Source organism: Moschus berezovskii, chromosome 6, assembly GCF_049115385.1.
Source record: "Moschus berezovskii isolate FMDL1 chromosome 6, NW_MosBer_1.0, whole genome shotgun sequence".
Lineage (NCBI taxonomy): Eukaryota > Metazoa > Chordata > Mammalia > Artiodactyla > Moschidae > Moschus > Moschus berezovskii.
The window spans coordinates 42,931,026-42,954,937 of NC_142465.1; the positions used below are offsets into that span (position 1 = coordinate 42,931,026).

The 23,912-nt window shown below is 38.8% G+C and overlaps 1 protein-coding gene across 4 annotated transcripts in view; it reads left to right on the plus strand.

Moving 5' to 3' along the window:
• The window catches only part of YAF2 (YY1 associated factor 2), a 79,646-nt gene that overhangs the window by 54,162 nt on the left and 1,572 nt on the right, over positions 1-23,912 (plus strand). For 3 of the 4 annotated variants that reach the window (XM_055394134.2, XM_055394135.2, XM_055394136.2), the window contains one exon: positions 23,755-23,907. In XM_055394134.2, coding sequence (XP_055250109.1) covers positions 23,755-23,907 — 153 coding nt within the window. Of the gene's footprint in view, positions 1-19,906; positions 20,001-23,754; positions 23,908-23,912 lie in introns of all 4 variants that reach the window. The other variant, XM_088836969.1, reaches the window with a different exon arrangement.

Sequence of the window (23,912 nt, forward strand, 5' to 3'; positions counted from 1 at the left end):
GTTTTAAAGAAATGTAAACATTTTTTACTGGAACAGTTTATATTGACATGCAAAATTCAATATATTCAATGTTTTCTTTGTATAAAAAAAACATTATGATTGTTCTGATCACATTGAATCAAAACTGGGAGGTGTATTTTTGATTGTCAGCTATATACAGAACAGTAAAGCAATGTGAAGGTTAGGCAATCAACTGCAACCTCTTTCGTATCTTTACCTCTTTGGTATCTATACAAATGTGCTTCCCAGTTGGTGTTAGCGGTAAAGAACCTGCCTGCCAGTGCAGGAGACATAAGAGACGTGTGTTCGATCCCTGGGTCAGGAAGCATGGTAACCCTCTCCAGTATCTTTGTTTGGAGAATTCCATGGACAGAGGAGCCTGGTGGGCTATAGTCCAAAGGGTCGCAAAGAGTTGGACACGACTGAAGCAACTTAGCATACACACATGCATCTATACAAATGTCTGGTGTTCTATCAATACTGACCCTGACCCACCTTTTGCAACTGATACTGTAGTTCACAGTTTTCAGTATAGTGTCACTCTTCTGGAAATAACTTTTCTGTAGCTTGGGATGTCAGTGATAAACAAAGTCACTGATCATTTCTCTTTCAAATAGATTGCTTATAATGACATAAGCTTGTTTTTTTTCACATTTATTTTTTTCCAACTGTAAAACAAAAATATCTGCTAGCGTGCACATGTACAATACATAGTATTATATGCTATTAACATTATATGACAGCCAACTATATCATATTACAAGAATTTTATGCCTTCTACTTTCCCTTTAAACATATCATCGACTTTGTGAATTTTTTAAAAAAGCTTCTAGTTTATGATATTTTTGATATTGAGTATGACTATGAATGCTACCTTTATAGTTTTAGACTTAGCTGTTTTTGATGACAGAGTTCATTGATTTCACACCAAAAAGTGTATTTTGCCTTCATTTTGTAAAAGCTTACTTGGTTTGCCAGAAAAGTACTACATTTTTAAAAATAATTCAGAAGCTTTAATGCTCATGCCACTATTTGAAAAAAGATTATACCGTGATCATGTGAGATGACAGGATGCTAGTTTATTAAAAAACAGTTTTCAGATATTTATCAGATATTTTTCCATTCACACTTTTCTTTTCCAGGTACTGTGCATACACATGAATACTTGTAAATTCATTTACCTGTCATAATTATTGATGTTCTGTATTCTCTTGAAGCCCTATTCAGTGAATTCTGGTATTTCTGGAATTACTTTCACCTCTACTTTTATGAGTTTGAATTACACATTACAAAATAATAAGGTTTTTGTAGAAATTTGTAATTGATATTACCTTTTAAATTTATAATTATACCAGGCTGCCTATGGGTACTTAGTAGATGACAGGGACACTGGTGGTACACAAGCCAAACTTTGAAAGTATTGCACTGAGTTGTTTCAGGAGCAGTTGTTAAAATAGCCATAGATATGATTATTACATAAGTAACAGGTCTGGCAGGTAAAAAATAAAGGAGAGATAAAAATGAAAGTAGAAATTATTACTGCCTTGTGATGACTCTGAAAACCATTGTCTTAACCCACACCAGGCCAGAAAGCAGAGGAGAAGCAGTAGAGCAAGGAGTAGGATAGACAACACAAAGTAAACTTCATAACAAGAAGAACTGATAGCGCAGAAGAAAGGTGGACACTGCAAAGGAGCGAAAGAAGTACCGACTGGAACTTGTGAGAGCATTAAGTGAAGAACAGATCAAGTATTTACCTGAGTAACTTCAAGCACAGGACAGCTTGTCCCATGCTGATGGTGCTGTATCTGATAGATGATTTGTTATAGTCCAGTGGTGACCTAAGTCCATACCATAACCTCTGTGTAATATGTAAAGATTCAGTGGATCAGAGCTAGGTGTATCAAAGAGTCCGTTATCAGCCAATATGAGTATCAGATTTTCTGTAATGAAGGATGACGTCATAATACCTGGAATATAATTGGTTTCAATAAGTATATTATCTATTGCTGCAAAATAAATTATCTCAACATTTAGCTGCTTTAAAAACACAAACATTAATTGCCTCGCTGTTTCTATGGGTCAGGAATCTGGGGACAGCTTAGCTGGGGCTTCTGACTTAGGGTTTTTCATGGGCTGCAATCATCTCAAGGCACCGGTGGGGGAGGAATTGCTTCCAGGCTTACTTAGGTGGCTGTTGGCAGCCCTCCTTTCCTCACTGGGTGCTGAACAGGTTTCTTTGTCATGTGGACCACTTTATATAGAGGCACTCACAAGAAGGCAGGAAGATGTGAACAAGATGGAAGGTAGAGTCCTTTGGTATCCTAATTTTGGAAGTGGCATCAATCAATTTTGCTGTAGTCTGTTTGTTAGAAGCGCTTTACAAGATCCAGTCACTCCCAGGGACATGAGATAGGGCATGAATACCAGTGAGTGGGATTATTGGAGACATCTTAGAAGAAGGCTGCCACAATAAACATGTTCATGAATAAACAGATGAATGACGGAAAGAAGAAAAACTTAAGAAAAATAGCTTGTACTAGTAAGTTTTCTACAAATATGGATTACTGGAAGAGAAGTTGAGCCATGAAACAGAAAATTAATCTCTGGGTAAGACTTGTTTTAGCTTAAAATAGACATCTTGATCAATAAATACACTAGGAGTTCATCAATATCATAAAAGAAAGACTTTTGACAATATAAATGCAATTTTCTGCAGCCTGTAACTCAACATCTTTTTTTATTTTTTTAAGATTTACTTATTTATTTAATTTTTTGACTGTGGTGGGTCTTCATCGCTATACTCGGGCTTTCTGTAGTTGCAGTAAGTCAGGTTGTCTTTTCATTATGGTGCATGTTCTTCTCATTTTGGTGGCTTTTCTTGTTGCTGAACATAGGCTGTAGGTGTGCGGGCTTCAGTAGTAGCTGTGTGTGGGCGCAGTACTTTCGACTTGCCTGTGGACCAAGTAGTTGTGGCTCATAGGCTTAGTTTTTCTCACCATCTTTTAAATGTTATCAGTTTCTATGTTTACAAAAGGTAATGACTTTTGATGTGTTTGAGTCATTGGTTCCCAGCTCTCCTGCACATTGGAATCACTTTAGGAACTAGAAAACCAAACTAAAAAAGAATACCAGGCTCTGCTGCTGCTGCTGCTAAGTCACTTCAGTCGTGTCCGACTCTGTGTGACCCCATAGACAGAAGCCCACCAGGCTCCCCCGTCCCTGGGATTCTCCAGGCAAGAACACTGGAGTGGGTTGCCTTATCCCAGGCTAAATAAATCACAACTCCTAAAGGTGGGGCCCAGACAAGGAAATAGTGTCTTAAAAGTTCCTCAGGTGTTTGCAATTTGTCATCAAGGTTTGGGACCACTGACTGAAGTGGTTCTATTTTGCGGGGGGAGAGGGATTGTGTTGCATTGATAGATCAGATGGGAGGGATTGATATTTTTTAAAAATCACTTATTTTTGGCTGTGCTTGGTCTTCGCGGCTGCACGGGCTTTTCTCTAGTTGTGGTGAGCAGGGGCTACTCTCCAGTTGTGGTGTGAGGGCTTCTCATTGCGGTGGCTCCTCTTGTTGTGGAACCTGGGCTCTAAGGCATGCAGGCTTCTGTAGTTTCGGCTCCCGGACTCTAGAGCACAGGCTCAGTAGTTGTGACGCACAGGCTTCGTTGCTCTGCGGCATATGGGATCTTCTGGATGGGTGATCAAACAAACCTGTGTCTGCTGCATTGGCAGGCAGATTCTTTACCACTGAACCACCAGGGAATCCCTAAATGGTTCTTAAAGGAAAGATTTGAGCATGTACCCTTTCTCAGGTTCAGTACAAATTGAAAAAGGAAATAATTTTATTAACAAGCTTTCTTTATTCAACATGTTTATTGTGTCTACTATGTGCATAGCACATGCAGGGGATTAAAATACATATAAGTAGTTTAAAAATGGGACTAAGCTTTACTTCATGATATATATGTATTTACTATGATTACCTGATAGTCCTCATGTGCTGTGGGGTCTTTGAGAGGGGAGAGATACATACAGGCTACAGTAAGAAGGCTGTTTGGAAGAGGTGGGATCTGGGTGCGTTAGAGAAGTACAAGGTGAAAGGCAGTAATTTGCTTCACTTGACAGATCCTAGAATCTGACTTGGAGAAATTTGACAGTTTAGCTAGCACTTTGATCTTACTCTGTAGTGGCTATATAAGAAGAGCAATGGAGGAGCTATGAAAAATACCAAGTTTCACTCCTGGAGAATTTTATTCAGTTGGTCTGAGTGGGGCCTAAGTATTGTAATTTGTAAAAGACTTCGTCTGTTGGCTACTGTGCAACCAGCATTCAAAAACTGCTATAGGACCGCCTAAGGTCCCTGAAAATTTTTGAGGAGGAGGGTTTCAATTCACCCATCTATTAAAAACACATTAGGGTGGCTTTTTGTTTTGTTTTGTTTTTTATGCCATAGGAAGAGGGCAAACAGCAGTGAACAAAATAAAACAGGGAAAAGTCCTTGTTTACACTTACAGGGTTGGAAGGCAGCTTAAATTCTTTTCTGGTAGGGGAAGACAGGCAATAAACTAATAATACAAGATGTGGTAAGTAAAAACAAATGTTTTGGAGGAAATAAAGCATAATAAAGGAAACAGGAATGGGCACAGAAGGGGGAGTAGGGTCAGAGAAGAGAGTGCTATTTTATGGCAAGTTAGCAGAGACTTCCCTGATGGTTGGCATGTGAGCAGGGATGTGGAAGAAGTGAGGGAGTGAGTAGACAGAGGAAGTCCTAAGGGAAACCTCCAGGCAGGCATAGGCCAGTGAGGTTGGATGCTGTGGACTGCATTGTGCAAAAAACATACACATACCCATTTATATATCGAACCCTTAATCCCCAGCATGACTGTTTGGAGATAGGGCTTCTAGGAGGTCATGCAAGTTAAATAAGTTGTAAGTGAAGTGAAAGTAGCTCAGTCATGTCCAACTCTTTGCCATCCCATGGACTACACAGTCCATGGAATTATCCAGGCTAGAATACTGGAATGGGTAGCTGCTCCCATCTCCAGGGGATCTTCCCAATCCAGGGATCAAACTCAGGTCTCCCACATTGCAGGCAGATTATTTACCAGCTGAACCAGCAGGGAAGCCCAAGATCATAAGTATGAGTTCTTAATGGGATGGGATTTGTGACCTTTTAAGAAGAGGAAAAAGAAATCTCTCCCTGTTTGCCATGTGAGGAACAGCAAGGAGATCTCTGCAAGCCAGGAGAGGGAGCATTCACCAGAAGCTGAATCCTGATAGACTTGATGTTGGACTTTCTGTCTCCAAAACTTTGAGAAAATAAATTTCTGTTCTTTCAGCCACCCAGTCTCCAGTATTTGTTATGGCAGCCCTAGCCAACTAAGGCAGCATATTAAAAGGCAGAGATATTACTTTGCCAACAAAGATCCATATAGTTAAAGTATGGTTTTTTGAGTAGTCATGTATGGATATGAGTATTGGACCATAAAGAAAGCTGAGTGCTGAATAATTGATGCTTTTGAACTGTGGTGTTGGAGAAGACTTCTGAGAGTCCTTGGACTGCAAGGAGATCCAACCAATCAATCTTAAAAGAAATCAGTCCTGAATATTAATTGAAAGGACTGATGGCTGAAGCTGAACCTTCAATACTTTGGCCACCTGATGTGAAGAACTGACTCATTAGAAAAGACCCTGAATCTGGGAAAGATTGAAGGCAGGAGGAGAAGGGGATGACAGAGGACAGGATGGTTGAATGACATCACCGACTTGATGGACTTGAGTTTGAACAAGCTCTGGGAATTAGTGATGGACAGGGAAGCCTGGAGTCCGCGGGGTCGCAAAGAGTCGGACACAACTAAGTGACTGAACTGAACCAGCTGAGACTCCAGGAACAGAGGGTTTCAGAGGGGAGGGTATAGGAGATGAAGTGGAAGGGGAACTAAATCATGTAGGACTGCGGTCTAGAGCAAGAATTTTGGATTTTCTTGTCAGTTGCCATGTATTCTTTTTGCCTGGGGAAGGAGTTTGGGTAGGGAGGAGGAATCCATTGAATTGTTTCAGGCATAGGAGTGGTGTACTTTGATTTACACCTAGAAGGGTCAGCTGGCTGCTTTGAGGGAGCATAGTCTTCCTTCCAGGGACATTAGTTATCTTCATAACTATTGCACATGTAGTATCAGTGGGAACAGTGTGAAATCATCCAATTCTAGATATAGTTTGAAGGTAGAGTGGAAAGAAATTGCTTGTGAATTAGATGTGGGTGTGAGAGAAAGTGGGGCATGAATACTGTGTCTAAGTGTCTGGTCAGAGAAACTGAAAAATGGGGTGCTATTTACTAACATAGGAAGACTGTCAAAGAATGGAAGAATGGGAGGAGGGAGCAATCAAAATTATAAGTTATTTTGAGTTACTGCCAAACATCCAAATGAAGATTTAAGTAGGTAGTTGGTTTATAAGACTGGAGTTTAGAGGGGACATTGGGGCTGGTGATAGAAATTTTGGAGTATTATTGTATAGATCAGTAGTTTTCAACTTTGGATGCCCTTTATAATCATCTTGGGAATTTTCAGAACATTTCTAAACTTGGTCCCACCCTTATATATTCTCATTTAATGTGGGAGTGGGGCTCAGGTATTCCTGTTTTAATTTGGCTAGTGGTTAGATTAAACATTTTTTAAACAGCTTTTATTGAGGTATATTTGATGCCCAATATACTATACACAGTGTGCAGTTTGATAAGTTTTGGCAGATGAATACACCTGTGAAACCATCACCACAATTATGATAGTGAAACATATCCATCACCAGCAGAAGTTTTTTTATATCCTATTTCAATTCTTCCCTACTATGCCTCCCTCCCATCTTCAGCCACTAGGCAACTGCTGATCTGCTTTCTCTGTAGATTAGCTTACATTTTCTGGGATTCTATAAATGAAATCTTAATAGTATATACTCTTCAGTGTATCTTCTTTAAGTATAAATGTTTTGAGTGTAACTCCTTTAAATATAATTCCTTTTTGTTACTGAGTAGTATTCCATGGTATGAATTTCTTTTTTTATTCAGCTGTTAATGAACATTTGGGTTGTTTTCAGTTTGGGGCCACTGCAAATAAAGATTCTTGTGTAGACATGTATTTCCTTCTTTAGATAAATATCTTAGAATGGAATAGCTGGCTTGTATGGATCACATTTTTTCATATATTTCAGCATGAGGGATTTTGTGTGTGCATGGAGGTATGTGTGTCCTTGAGGAAAACAGAAGTTTTTCAGACACTATTTTCATTATTAAAATTACTACTCAGTGTATTAATTTCAGTTTAAATATTTTTTTTTCATAAATGTTCATTTTGACAGATCTTATTCAATTTAGAAAATTTAGCAAAATTTAACTTCTTTTTTCCTAGATGCAGTTACTTTTAAGAAGCATCACAGGTTAATTCTGATGTGGAGCCAGGGCCGAGAACCATGGTACAGATAGTATTTAAAGCCAAGTATTGAATGAGTTTACCTAGGATAGTCATTTTTCAAGCTTTTGTTTGCAAGCAAATGCACATATTCCTGGGGAAATTCTGAGAATTTGAATTTCTGCAAGGGTCCCAGATGCTGATATCTTCAGTTGAGCCGATGGATCATACTTTGAGTAGCCCATCCTTGAAGGTTAATGTAGATAGAAGAGATAACATCAAGGCTGATTCCTGGCCCTTCCAAAGTTTGAAGTTTGGAAAGAGGAGTAGAAAACGAGGCCAAAAAAAAAGAGTGTGGTATTCTAGAGGTTTCTGAAGATAATTATAGTTCTCTCAGGAGGTAAAGTATGATAAACTCTAAAATATGGCTTGAAGAAACGGAGTGAAATTCGAGCTGTAGTTGACTAATGGACATGGTAAAGTGCTTGTTGAAATACTTTACTTGAAAGAAATGCTTTTGGTAGCGTGGTAGGGGCAAAAACCCGATTGATGTGAGCTCATGAGAGAAGGGAGGAAAGTAAGTACAGACAAATCATTTAATGCTTCCTGTGGAGAAGAGAACAAAGAAATGGGGCAAGTGACTCGAAGGGGATGTGGAAGTACGGATGGGCTTTCTTCTTTTTTCTTTTTCAGGTAAGATCTATCATAATGTATTTGTATGCTGACAGGAATAAATGAGTAGAGAAGGAAATATGTGTCCTGGGAGAAGGGATCTTGTTGGCTGATAGAGGCACGACCTTAAATAGGAATATGGAGAGGGAAAATTAGACTATCAAATAACTTCTATTGTCTTTCTGAAATGAGAATCAAGGTCACTCCATGATAAGTAAAGAGAACGCAATAAGTTTTGTTCAGCACTCTATCCTCAGTACTTAGAACAGTGATTTGAACATGTGAGGGCTTAGTTAATATTTGTTAACTGAATGAATGTAAGGAAGAGTGACCTTGGATTGCAGGGGAGGAGATAAGGAGTCAAGTCAGGTAGTATAGAAAGTGGCAGTTGGCTTAGGCCAGTGTGGTGCTTATGGAAATGAGGAGAACTGTTCTGATAATATTGAAGGAAAAGTGAAAGGACTTGATTTTAATTTGACTAAGGGAATGGAAAAGTTGAGAATGACTTGTCTATAGCTCTGGAGCATGGCTTAAGTCTTTCAAATGAAGTGGACTGTGATGTTCTTTAATTATTTGAGTGATTTTTCAAAGACTTAATTGCTGAACACTAGCATAGTTTTTATAAAGTTGATGTAGTCATCTATCTTATCTGTACTTACCAGAAAGTGTTTCAGTAGCTCCCAAGGAATCAAGCCTCTCCTGCCACCACCTCTCAGGAATTTAGGGAAAATTGTGTCCTGGGCCTCTGAGGAAATGTTTGATGTTGAAAATTAAATGTATTTAAACCTTGGAATAAAAATTCTTCAAAATACTCAGCATAAATTCTTAAAATGATGAAGGATACTGTACATTGCATTCTATAAGCAAATTAAGGCAAGTGACAAGACAAAGTGCATTGGACCTGAGGTGTCAATTTAATTGGTTTGGTGTGAATACCTTGGATCAGCAGACAGAATTGTTTTCCTCACAGCCATACCTCAGGGTCAGCTGGGAGATGCAAGGATGAGCACTGAACAAGTGGGGGCTGTGGAGTTTCCACTTTAACTTCAGTAGAAGTTTGCTTTTGAGATTGATTCAAGATGGTGGCATAGAAGGACATGTGTTTATCTCCTCCTGGGGGAGAACCAAAATCGCAACTGGCTGTTAAACAGCCATCGACAGGAGGATGCTGGAAACCCCCCAAAGGAGATACCCCATGTCCAAAGACGAGGAAAAAGCCACAACGGGACAGTAGGAGGAGCACAATCACAATAAAATAAAATCACATACTCGCCAAGTGGGTGACCCACAAGGTAGAGCACAATAATACCAAAGAAGTTCTCTTGCGTTTGGGAAGGTTCTGAGCCCCACACATGCTTCCCAGCCTGGGGATCTGACAAAGGGACTGGGAATCCCCATGGAACCTGACTTTGAAGGCCAGTGAGATTTTATTATAGGACTTCCACCAGACTAGGGGGAACAGAGATTCTACTCTTAGAGGGCACAAACAAAATCCTGTGTGCATCAAATGTCAGAGGAAAGGAGCAGTGACTGTACAGGAGACTGAACCAGACCTACCTGCTGGTGTTGGAGGGTCTCCTGTGGAGGCGTGAGTCACTGGTGGCTCACCATTGGGATGGGGGCACTGGCAGCAGCAATCCTGGAAGGTGCTCCTTGGCATAAGCCCTCTTGGAGACCGAAGTTAACCCTACCACAGAGTGCATAGACCCCAGGGCTGAGACGCCTCAGGCCAAACAACTAACAAGAAGGAAGCACAACCCCACCTATTAGCAGATAATTGGGTTAAAGTTTTACTGAGCGTGGCACTGCCTGCCAGACCAAGACCCAGTTTTTTCCACCACTAGTCCCTCCAAGATCCCCTGGAGAAGGAAATGGTAACCCACTCCAGTGTTCTTGCCTGGAGAATCCCATGGACGGAGAAGCCTATGGACGGAGAAGCCTGGTAGGCTACGGTCCACGGGTTCGCAAAGAGTCGGACACAACTGAGCGATGGAACGGAATGGAGTCCCTCCCATCAGGAAACTTACACAAGCCTCTTAGCCTCATCCGCCAGAGGGCAGACAGAAAAAGCAAGAAGAACCACAATCCCACAGTGGCTAGAACAAAAACCACGTCACAGAAAGTTAATCAGAATGAAAAAGTAGCGGGTTATGTCTCAGATGAAGGGACAAGATAAAACCCCAGAAAAGCAACTAAATGAAGTGGAGATAGGCAACTGTCCAGAAAAAGAATTCAGAATAATGATAGTGAAGATGATCCAGGATCTTGGAAAAAGAATGGAGAAGATGCAAGAAATGCTTACCAAAGACCTAGAAGAACTAAAGAACAAACAAACAGATGAACAATACAGTAGAAGGAATCAATAACAGAATAGCTGAGGCAGAAGAATGGATAAGTGACCTGGAGGACAGAATATAGAAAAAAGAAAGAAAATGGAGACAGCCTAAGAGACCCGCACCAACATTTGCATTTTAGGTCCCAGAAGGAGAAGAGAGAGAAAGGATCCAAGAAAATATTTGAAGAGATAATAGCTGAAAAGTTCCCTAACATGGGAAAGGAAATAATCAAGTCCAGGAAGAGAGTCCCAGGCAGGATAAACCCAAGGAGGAACATATTGAGAAACATCATAATCAAACTGATGAAAACTAAAGACAGAGATAAAATGTGAAAAGCAACAAGGGAAAAATGACAAATAACATACAAGGGCACAAGCCAGAAGGGAATAGCGAGATTATTTGAAGTGATGAAAGGGAAGAAATTACAACCAAGAATACTCAGCAGGGCTCTCATTGAGATTTGATGGAGAAGTCAAAAGCTTTCCAGACAAGCAAAAGTTAAGAGAATTCAGCGGCACCAAATCAGCTTTACAACAAATGCTAAGGGAACTTCTCTGGCAGGAAGCACAAGAGATGGAAAAGACCTACACAAAATAAATCCAAAACAATTAAGATAATTGCCTTAAGTGTAAGTGGATTAAATACACCAACCAAAAGACATAGACTGGCTGGGCGGATGAAAACATGTGTATGTATGCACTTCCACTTAGCACAATCATTCTACTTTACCCCCCAAATTGTATGTAATTACTTTATATTGTTAGATTAATCATGTTTCCATTATGGTTTGAAGTTACAATTATCTTTTTCTTTTTTGTCTGGCTATTGAGTGTGAAAACTGATAAACATCTTTTATTATTGTGATTATCTAACTATTATTTGCTTAATACTATTGTATTTCTGCTTCATTGACTATGCCAAAGCCTTTGACTGTGTGGATCACAATAAACTGTGGAACATTCTGAAAGAGATGGGAATACCAGACCACCTGACCTGCCTCTTGAGAAACCTGTCTGCAGGTCAGGAAGCAACAGTTAGAACTGTACATGGAACAACAGACTGGTTCCAAATAGGAAAAGGAGTACGTCAAGGTTGTATATTGTCACCCTGCTTATTTAATTTACATGCAGAGTACATCATGAGGAACGCTGGGCTGGAAGAAGCACAGGCTGGAATCAAGATTGCTGGGAGAAATATCAATAACCTCAGATATGCAGATGGCACCACCCTTATTGCAGAAAGTGAAGAGGAACTCAAAAGCCTCTTGATGAAAGTGAAAGAGGAGAGTGAAAAGTTTGACTTGAAGCTCAACATTCAGAAAACGAAGATCATGGCATCTGGTCCCGTCACTTCATGGGAAATAGATGGGGAAACAGTGTCAGACTTTATTTTTGGGGGCTCCAAAATCACTGCAGATGCTGATTGCAGCCATGAAATTAAAAGACGCTTACTCCTTGGAAGGAAAGTTATGACCAACCTAGATAGCATATTAAAAAGCAGAGACATTACTTTGTCAACAAAGGTCCGTCTTGTCAAGGCTATGGTTTTTCCCCTGGTCATGTGTGGATGTGAGAGTTGGACTGTGAAGAAAGCTGATCACTGAAGAATTGATGCTTTTGAACTGTGGTGCTGGAGAAGACTCTTGAGAGTCCCTTGGATTGCATGGAGATCCAACCAGTCCATTATGGAGGAGATCAGTCCTGGGTGTTCATTGGAAGGACTGATGCTAAAGCTGAAACTCCAATACTTTGGCCACCTCATGCGACGAGTTGACTCACTGGAAAAGAGTCTGATGCTGGGAGGGTTTGGGGGTGGGAGGAGACGGGGACGACAGAGAATGAGATGGCTGGATGGCATCACCGACTTGATGGACATGAGTTTGAGTGAACTCCGGGAGTTGGTGATGGACAGGGAGGCCTGGTGTACTGTGATTCATGGGGTCGCAAAGAGTCAGACACGACTGAGCATCTGAACTGAACTGATTGTATCATGATTGGTCAACAAAAATTAGAATTCTATATTACTAAAACTATCATTTAATAGAAAAACCTATTTAAAATTTAGGTTCATATCAGAATTATCTTGAAAATTTTTGAGAAATACAAATGCCCAAGTATTGCTTTTTTCCTCCAAAGCTCCAGATGTGTTTCTAATGAGCACCTATGTTAAAAAACAGTTGGAATACATGATGGTCTTTTACTTTTATCTAGTATGTTTCACTTTTTCTATTTCATATTCAGTGTTCCCTTTTCATTTAATTTGTTTTCCAGTTTCTCCATCTCTTTTTTCTTGTTCTTTTTCAATCCTTTTTCAAGCATAGTAGAAAAACTTTAGTATACATATGTAAATATAATAGTATGTATAATATAAACAGTATGTATAATATATATATTTTAGAAAATTTAGGAATTTTTGCCTAGCTAAATAATTCATGACATTTTGATTCCAGTTATTTGACTTAATATGAACAGAATGATAGATTTCTGATTTATATTTACTCAGAACTTTGATATAGTTCCATGGATTTTGGCATCTAGTATTACTGCTGAAAGTTTAGAAGGTTTATTATCTTAGTGATTTTTGAAAAAGACAATTTGAGACTTGAAATTTCTAATTCAGTTCTGAGACTATAAAGAAATACTGTATCATAAAACAACAGGAAATTAAATGTGATACAGTATTGTTAAAGTACAGATTTTGTTCAAATTACAAAAAAATCTTATGCTAGTGCCCATTATTTATTTTCACACCTTATTCAAGATTCCACATTGTATTTAGTTGCACTGAGCACCTCAGTGCATATAACAGATTGTGGTAAGTTCTTTTTTTATTTTTATTCTGGTTCAGATATTTTCTGATTTTCTTTGTGTCTTCTTAGATATACCCATCATTTAAAAGTGGACATTTAGTTTTCAAATATATGGGGTTTTAAGTTATCTTGGACATTATATTTCTCATTTTGATATTGATTGTTCATTTAAATGCTTTCTTCTCTGCAGTCACCCTCTGTTTTTTCAGTCTCCTAACTTGATTGAGGCTTTCAGTGGCTAAATCAAAGATCTCTCTTGGTAAATGTCACATTGCACTTGAAAATATGTTGATTATTTTCAAGTATCTTTTGATACTGGTTTTTAACAAAGTTCCGTAGTGATAAGAGAACAGAGTCTGTATGATTTCAGTTCCTTTGTTGTTGTCAGTCACCTAGTTGTGTCAGACTTTGCAGTGTACCAGGCTTACCTGTCCCTCACCATCTCCTGGAATTTGCCCAAGTTCATTTCCATTACATCGGTGATGCCATCCAGCCATCTCATCCTCTGTTGCCCTCTTTTCCTTCTGCCTTCAATCTTTCCGAGCATCATGGTCTTTTCCAGTGAGTTGGCTATTCTCATCAGGTGGCCAAAATATTCGAGCTTAAGCTTCAAAATCAGTCCTTTCAATGATTATTCTGGGTTGATTTCCTTTAACATTGACTGGTTTGATCTCCTTGCTGTCCAAGGAGCACCACAGTTTGAAAGCATCAATTCTTTGGCACTCCACCTTCTTTATAGTCCAGGTCTCACAACCGTATGTGATTACTGGAAAGACCATAGCCTTGACTCTACAGACCTTTGTTGTCAGAGTGATGTCTTTGCTTTTTTAACAGCGTGTCTAGGTTTGTAATAGCTTTCCTGTCAAGAAGCAACCATCTACTAGTTTCATGGCTGCAGTCACCATCCACAGTTATTATAGAGCCCAAGAAGAGGAAATCAGTCACTGCTTCTACCTTTTCCCCTTCTGTTTTTCTTTGAAGTGATGGGGCTGGATGCCGTGATCTTTGTTTTTTTAATATTGAGTTTTAAGCCGGCCTTTTCACTCTTCTCCTTCACATCAAGAGACTCTTTAGTTCCTCTCTGCTTTCTGCCTTTAGAGTGATACCATCCACATATCTGAGGTTGTTGGTATTTCTCCCGACATTCTTGATTCCAGCTTATAACTTATCCAGCCTGGCATTTCTGATGATGCACTCAGCGTATAAGTTAAATAAACAGGGTGACAATAAACAGCCTTGTCGTACTGGTTTGTCAGTCCTGAACCGGTCAGTTCTCTACAGGATTCTTACTGTTGTTTCTTGACCAGTATACAGGTTTCTCAGCAGATGGGTAAGGGGGTCTGGTATTCTCATCTCTAGTTTTCCACAGTTTGTTATGATCCACACAGTCAAAGGCTTTAGTGTTGTCAATGAAACGGGTAGATTTTTTTCTGGAGTTCCCTTGCTTTCTCTGTGATCCAGCAAATATTGGCAATTTGATATCTGATTTCTCTGCCTTTTCTAAACCTAACTGGAACATCTGGAAGTTCTCTGTTCACATAATGTTGAAGCCTAGCATGCAGGAGTTTGAGCATAACCTTACTAGCATGGGAGATGATTGCAATTGTCTGGTGGTTTGAACATTCTTTAGTACTGCTCTTCTTGGGAATTGGGATGAGGATTGACCTTTTCCAGTCCTGTGGCCACTACTGTACCGTGAAATTTTTGTACTTTGTTTTATGTCCCTGGATGCGTTCCAGTGTCTCCTAGTTGATAGTCTATGGGAACTTAAACAGAATTTGTATTCTACTGTTGTGTGAAAATTGTATAAATCTTAATTAAGTTGATTCATGGTGCTTTTCAGGTCTACTATACCCTTCTACTTTTCTGTCTATTCATCCTATTAATTTTTGAGAGTTTAATATTGAAACTCCAACTAAAAATCTTAATTTACTTAACATTAATTGTAATATATAGTGGGAATATATGTAACTTTGTTCTGTATTTATAATTTAAAAATAAAGAAAATATATATAAAAAGATGTTAGTTACTTTCAGTTTTATATATTGTGATTCTTTGTAAAGATTTTATTTGCATGATTACCTACTATAAAAACAGTAACAGAAAATGTTTGTATATCTGTAGGGTAGGTAGCATGGAGTTTTGCTGAGAAGTTAGATAGTGCTGGTATTAGCAGAGTAGGTTATTTCATTGTTTGAGTGAAAGTCGCTCAGTCGTGTTGGACTCTTTGCAACCCCGTAGACTATACAGTCCGTGGAATTCTCCAGGCCAGAATACTGGAGTGGGTAGCCTTTCCCTTCTCCAGGGGATCTTCCCAACCCAGGGATCGAACCCAGGTCTCACCAGCTGAGCTATCAGGGAAACACCATTTCATTGTTTGGAGGTGGGGAAAGCCACATAGAAAGGAATCTTTACTCTTTTGATTTAGTAGTCACTATCCTTAGCAGTCATACTTTAAACCTTTCATTCCGTTTTCATGAAAAAGGAAGTAAATGGCTCAGAAGCAAAATGGCATCAGCAAATTTTTCAAGAAAGTGAATTCTTGGAAGTTGGCACCTAGTTAAATCAGGTTTACAAAATTAATTTATAGTTATATTTATGCATCATATTTAACCAGTTTTTATGATTGGTACTGTTAAGAGATATTTATTGAACATCTAATACTTGTAAGATCTACTGTATATGTATTTATTGGGGGTAGAAAAATAGGCAATATGTGATCTTTTCCCACGTAGGAATTAGAGTCCCACTAGTGAGGAGATAGAACACAGCCATAAAAGGATCAACAGCATTGCAGAAGAGTGTAGAAGACCACCACTCCACAGAGCTGCTGCAGGGACTCCACAGGCGTGTGATGTACATTTCTTTTTAACAATTGTGTTCTATGCACTAAATAGGGCTTCCCAGGTGGCTAGTGGTACAAAATCCGCCTGCAGTGCAGGAGACACACAGGAGATATGGGTTCAATCCCTGGGTCAGGAAGATTCCCTTGGAGAAGGAAATGGCAACCCCCTCCAGTATTCTTGCCTGGGAAATTCCATGGACAGAGGAGCCTGGCAGGCTACAGTCCATGGAGCTGCATAGAGTCTGACATGATTGATTGACTAAGCAGCAGGATCAGTGTGCATCAAATTTTCACGTGCACAGAAGGAAGATGATAAAGCTTACTAATTTATTTTGCTTATTAGTTCACTTTTTTTTTTACAATTTCAAAATAGAGTAGCAAATCCTTCATTTGTATCTCTCCAACATAGTGAAAAGATTCACATGGCCCTAGCAGCATTTTTTAGTCAACATTTTCCCTCTTCTACCTCTGCCCTCACATAATAGTTTTGCTCCCAAGCTACACTCATCAAAACCTCTGTAGCCTCAAAAACTGATCTTTCTAAAATAAGATCTGCCCTAGAAAGCCTGGGAAAGGAAGATACATTGAGCAGGCCAGCCACAGAATGGACTTCCCTGGGCCCTGGGAGGAGGAATCCAGGGAATTTCAACAGAGTAACTTACCTACCTTCATGCTTGTTAGGCTGCACGGTGCTTGAGCTCTCTGACTCCAAGTCTTCATATGACAATAATACTGGATGAGTTTTTCTGCAGATTTAAGAACTGTTACATGAACAGTCTTTTAAGAACAGAAAGGGATATGGTTTCTCACACAAGTAGTCATTCAACCCAAAGGACTCTGTCATGAAGTATTTTGCAATGGTGAACCTGAATCATCTTGTTTTGCAGTAGGACGTGTGATAGTATTCTTTCTTCATCTTTGATATTTGGCACTGAAACTTATTTGATATGATTGGTAAGTGGACAGCAGCTGAAGGGTCGAAATGTATACCTAGTCTAGAAATGACAATGTTTGATGTTTTGGGAGCAAAGAAAACGGCTTTCCTCTTCAAAAAATTGTGAGCTGTCAGGCTTTCAGATTAAAAGTGTTTCGATGATGCAATGCAAGAAGTGGAAGCAGAGAGAAGCCAGAGTCTATTAGAGATGTATTTGAGATCAGGAGTCACTATTTACAAGGTAGATATATTCCCAGGATTAGGCCTAACAAGCTGATGAGGAATTAGTTACCTTAGTCGATATCAGGTCTGTATACCTTCAAATAGAATGAAAATTTGGGTTTACTACATTTTAAAGTCTTATAAAATTTTTAGTAATATTAAATTTTTTAATATTAATTGTTCCTTTGTTTTTCGCTTCTGTAAATTATTCATAAAATGATTTTAAAGAGGAGGGTGGCAGTCCATGGTGATGGCTGTTTTTCTTGGTGTACTGACAGTTTAAACATGAACTCAAGTTCCTTCCATCATGTAGTAAATCTTCTGTCTGATTTTTGAAATCACAGCACATCCTTTTTTCCTTCTTGGTGCTTTTGACAAAATTTAGTTAGTTAGTTATCCTTTGTGTGGCTTCTCTCCCATACATTAAGCAAACACTTTGAGGGTGAGAACTGTGTCTGTCTTGTTCACAGTGAATCTCCAGCACCGTGTCTAGTGTCTGACACATGTGGATGTGCCATATATTTGTCAAACAGTGGGGCTTGTTTATAAAATCTTCCGTGGTTATATTTTTGGACTTTTGTTAGCAGTGTATCAGCAGACTTGCAACAAGTATAGATTTTTGGTTTAGTCTTTTAACTCACTTAAATCGCCGAAGAATCGATGCTTTTGAACTGTGGTGTTGGAGAAGACTCTTGAGAGTCCCTTGGACTGCAAGGAGATCCAACCAGTCCATTCTAAAGGAGATCAATCCTGGATGTTCATTGGAGGGACTGATGCTGAAGCTGAAACTGCAATACTTTGGCCACCTCATGCGACGAGTTGACTCACTGGAAAAGACTCTGATGCTGGGAAAGGTTGGGGGCGGGAGGAGAAGGGGACGACGGAGAATGAGATGACTGGATGGCATCACCGACTCTGTGGACATGAGTTTGAGTGTACTCCGGGAGTTGGTGATGGACAGGGAGGCCTGGCGTGCTGTAATTCATGGGATCGCGGAGAGTCGGACACGACTGAGCGACTGAACTGAACTGAACTGAACTGAAATTTATTATATTGCTTCAATTTACGATATATGTATTTTAGTGTTTTGCAACAGATTGTGTCTTTCTCAGCTATGAATAATGCTGCTTCCTTTAGAAAAGAATGAATAATTGCTTTATATCTTATTTATTGCCTATCCAGCTTGACAAAGCTAATTTCTGATGAGGTTAATCAAGCTTAAAATATTTATTTCACAATATTCAGCACATAGAATTTTTGTTGCAGAGTGGTTAGGGTGGAAGGCAGACACATAGTTAGAAAAGGTATATATCAAGTCACCATTAACCAGTCTCCTACCCACATGAAAAGTCAAACAGCTCCTGAAAGTACTTTGTTCTGATGAATAGCAGATATCCATAAATGTTTGTTGAAATGTTCCCTTCTCTTTTTTTATGTTACAGGAAATCAATTTTTAGGTTACTGGAAAGCAAAAGAGACCTGTCAAACTTTACACAGTCTCTTTGACCTATTTATGATGGATACATAGGGACACATGGAGATCCCAAAATTTTGAAATGCCATATTTTATAAGTTACATCAAATCATGACATATGTGAATAAGAGAGTACAGTTGAGATATGTCTGGATAGCACTTATTTTTCTAACCGGATGACCTTTTTGTCATCCTGATCACAGAACGTTCAGGGTTGTAGGTGTATTGTCAAAAATCATAAATGATAAATTGCTGAACATAAAAAAGGCATACCTTATAAATACCCTTCCCCTTATATCCTATCTCCCACCTCTAAAATCCCCTGCTCTCCTCTAGATTTTTCTCACTAAGTAGAAAAGGGATCACAGTTAAACCTAAGACCCCTAGAGATAGGAGAGATTTCTTTTGAATAGAGCATGGTGAAGGTGAGTCAGTTTATGATAGGCTGAAAAGATCGTCAGAATCTGTGTTCCTCCTGCCTTCATTGAAGGATCTTTAAAACTCATTCAGCCATTAGAGAGCAGCAGAAAGCTTGTTCAATAGTTAAGCTACATGTATACACATGCTTTGTGCTTCTTTTCATCCATGGTTGTACCAGATCAAATAATCCTACAAAAGGGGAGCAAAGATGTAATTTTTAAGTGAAAGTCAACATCTAATTAAAATAAAAATAAAAGAATGAATTAATAAACATTTAGGAAAATCTAGGTTTAAAAGAGAAAGAGATGTAACTACTGGAAAACAAAAATAATATTTTTTGAGGCAGAAGAGAGCAACTATAGAAAATTTGTTGGTGCTTAAAAACTAACAAAAAAGTAACAACAGACAGACAGTGCCAAGTACACAAATTACTGGTTGCTATGCGAACACTAGTCTCACATTTTCACTTGCCCCAGGGACACCTTTTCTTAAATTTTATAAAATCCACAAACCCAGCATGACCAGCACCATCATTCTCGTTTGAGGTGATGGTCTTCTAGCTTGCCTCCCGATTCCAGTCTTTCACCTGACCAGGCCAGCTAGTCTTTCTTTCTGTGTTGTTTTTACCTTGTAGGAGAATATATGTTTATTATTTTTGTTCTTACCTCTGGGAATATGACACTTAGAAGAAATCTAGAGTCATAACTTGTTTTAAAATATTGATTTATTTAACTCAACATCATGGTTTTATGGAGAAAATCATGCTCTACTGACTGATATGCTTTCGGATTTATGGGCCATATAAAAAGGGGAAATGGTTCTACAAAGATTCTGGAGAGAGAACTTGTTAACTGTGAAAAAGACTTGGCAGCAGTTTTATTGTAAGGTTCATGAAGTTGGGAATTAGTTTTCTTTCTTACCTAAAAGTGGGAGTGATTGAGGAACTGTGTCTCATAAGCAACATGTACCAACTTGGAGACAGATACTGAGGGGGAAAGGGAGTGATTGATAGCATTGTAAAAATATTCAGTACCTAACCACAACACAGCGGTTACATTCCTAAAAACTTCGTGATCAGAGAATCCATGATTGAGACAGTTACATCTTAAGGAAAAGACTGTATTGAGGTTAATAATGAATCCAGAAAAACATAGAAAAATATTGTTTTGCTTAAAAACAGCACTAAATAAAGAGAATATTCATGATTATATATCTGAAGTTAGTGATAATGGCCTCTAAATAACTAATGTCAATTTGCTGATTGATGGAAACATCAGGATTTGTACTCTAGAATGTGAATTTAAAAAATTTTTCAATTTATTTTAATTCAGTTTAAAATTTTTATAAATTTATTTTGTATTCAGTTTTAGGTTTAAGGGAGTACCAGTACAAACTGTGATAAAGGAAGTTGTCAAACTTCCATTTGTTATGGCAGGAAGAGATTCAGAGACCCATAATACCTTGGGAGACAAATGATGACTACACCTCAGTTGCATTATATAGCTTAGAGTGACTCTCAATTTTAGGTGACTCACTGTTCACCAGGCACTAGTCTAACCAAATCTTTTCACAACCTGCCACACCTTTGAACTTTCTTTCTGTTTACATACCCTAGAAAAATTTAAAGAGAAATTAATTCCTGCTTCTCTTGCCTTACTACTTGCTTGCTTCTGTGTACTGAGTGGTTGATCCTGTGAGTAAGCATGGAGACAGTATTCCTTTCCTTTAAAATCATCTTTGTGGGTGAAAGGTGGGAGGAAGGTTCAAGCCCTATGTATACTTAGGGCTGATTCACATCGTATGACAGAAACCAGCACAACATTGTAAAACAGTTGTGTTCCAATTAAAATTTTTTAATAAATGCAAAAAAACCTTTCCTCGTTAAACCTGATTGTATCATTCATTCAGTTTTCAACAAATATTAGGTATCTAATATTTTCCAGTACTGTGCAAGGTACTTATTATCCAGTGGTATATAAAGCTGATACCATCTCTTTCTTTGTGGAGTTTATATTCTAGATGAGGAAAGAGACAGTAAAATTAAAATGGCAACTCCTTCCTTAAAACTCCCTGTGTTCCTTACTTTTTTTTCTTCCATAGCATTTATCCACATCTAAGACTTTATCTTTTGTTTAATTTCATCCACAGAATGCTGGTTACATGAGGACAAGCGAGCGTTTCTGTGCGTTTTGCTAGGGGACTGTGCTGGTTGAGAAGTGGGAGAGGCACGTTTACTTAGTCACCATGCGCCCTTGATTCTGCGTCTCCATTCTGTCTCTAAGTGACCCCATGGCTGCTTCCTTTTAGTTCAAGCTCCTTTTATTTTTGCCTGATCTGTTAAAGTAGCTTTCCCTGCCTCTGTAGTACCTTTCTCTTCCACATTGCTGCCAGTCATTTTCGTAAAATTCAAGTCTGAATTTCTTCAGTGATCTCCCATCTTTAAAGAGTAAATCAGACTCCTTAGCTTTGCATTATCAGGTTCCTTCATATCTTTTTTTCCCATTTTTCTGCTGCTCCCTGCTCTCCATCTTAAACTCTTCGCTGCAGTAATGTTAATATATTACACTCCTTCAAGCTTCTTTGCAAAGTGTGGTGGCTGGACCAGAGGCTTCTGCTTAACTGGGAAGCTATTAAAAGTGCAGATTTTAGGCTCCATCTGAGACCTACTGAATCAGCACCCTGGGAGCAGAGCTAAGCAAGCTCAACAAGACTTTCTGGTAATCCTGATGTACCTTAAATTTGAGAACCGCTGCTTTAGTCCTTTTTCTTTTAAAGTTTATTTCCTGAACAAGCTCAGCCAATAATATTTTCATCTATGTAGCTCTTAATATGCATCATCCAAAATCACTGCAGATGCTGATTGCAGCCATGAAATTAAAAGACGCTTACTCCTTGGAAGGAAAGTTATGACCAACCTTGATAGTATATTAAAAAGCAGAGACATTACTTTGCCGACCAAGGTCCGTCTAGTCAAGGCAATGGTTTTTCCTGTGGTCATGTATGGATGTGAGAGTTGGACTGTGAAGAAAGCTGATCGCCGAAGAATCGATGCTTTTGAACTGTGGTGTTGGAGAAGACTCTTGAGAGTCCCTTATACTGCAAGGAGATCCAACCAGTCCATTCTAAAGGAGATCAATCCTGGATGTTCATTGGAGGGACTGATGCTAAAGCTGAAACTCCAATACTTTGGCCACCTCATGAGACGAGTTGACTCACTGGAAAAGACTCTGATGCTGGGAAAGGTTGGGGGCGGGAGGAGAAGGGGACGATGGAGAATGAGATGGCTGGATGGCATCACCGACTCTGTGGACATGAGTTTGAGTGTACTCCGGGAGTTGGTAATGGACAGGGAGGCCTGGCGTGCTGTGATTCATGGGGTCGCGGAGAGTCGGACACGACTGAGCGACTGAACTGAACTGAACTGAACTGAACCCTGGTATCTGGGTCAGCCCTACTTTTTAAATGGTATTCTGGACATCTTTCCTGGATATCCTACCTGTACTTCAGACTCTGTAGGTTCTAAACAAAATTTAATATCCATCTGTTAAGATGTTTTATAGACTGCATTTCCTGTTTCCTCCTTCAAAGGATTCCTCCTTGCAGCTTTGAAAGCTAGATTGTGCAGTATTTTCTCTTTGGTTTCTATTTTGTCTTGTTTTAGAAGAACAGAGGAAAAAAATTTTTTTAATAGCTCTACTGACCAAAATAGGGTCAGGATTTTCCAGGCAATAGATTACTGTTGTTTGCAGACCATCTGTTATGATTTATTTTTATCTTATTTTTCGCTCTTTTGCCCTCCCATCTTTTTCCCCCTCTTTAGTAGTATTTCTCATTTTAAGAGACTATCAGCTTTGAATCTTGACCTCAGCCACCCACACTGTACCATATAGTTGGAGGGATCCTTGACCCTGGGCTGATAGAGTGACAACTGGTACCAGAGGCTGTAGTCAGGCAGCATTTCACCTCTCTCGGTACAGTTTTGCTGTAGGTTAGAAATATATATATATATATTTTTTAAATAAGTAAGCTAGGCAAGTCTCAAAAGACTGGGAAGATCTCCAAGGTCAAAAAAGCACAGTGAAATTGTGGCTAGATAGGTAAGGAACCTTTAAAGACTTTAACAATAAGGAGAAAATTTACTGAATGAATCAACGAACGATTTTTAAAGAAAAGAATAGCCACTGTCACAGATGGTGAGGTATTTCCTTCTCTGAGAGAGGAGGGATACGTTTAGATTTTATTTCAGTGTAAACTTTCAAGTTTAATTTAAAAATTTCATGTTTGTTTATGTTTGCTTCCCCATGAGCACAGTTTGATATACATTTTTAATAATTTTCATGTCGATTTATGTGACAGTTACATTTTAACAGTTTGACTATATATATGCTGGGCAATAACTTTGAACTGTTATTGTAGTTCTATATGTGTTGACTAGGAAAGACAATAATGTATGTGTGTGTGTATATACATATATATATCTGTTAAATTGCACATCTGAATTACCTTACATATGAGAAATTTTTATATGTGAAAATCACAATATATATCTATTCTCATAATTTGAGGTATTCTCATAAAAAATCATGTTCTTAAATTATAGTAATAAAAAAACCTTTGTTTTTAACATGCACACAGGAAACCTCGACCTGTCTCCCAGTTGGTTGCACAGCAGGTTACTCAGCAGTTTGTACCCCCTACACAGTCAAAGAAAGAGAAAAAAGATAAAGTAGAAAAAGAAAAAAGTGAAAAGGAAACAACTAGCAAAAAGAACAGTCATAAGAAAACCAGGTAAA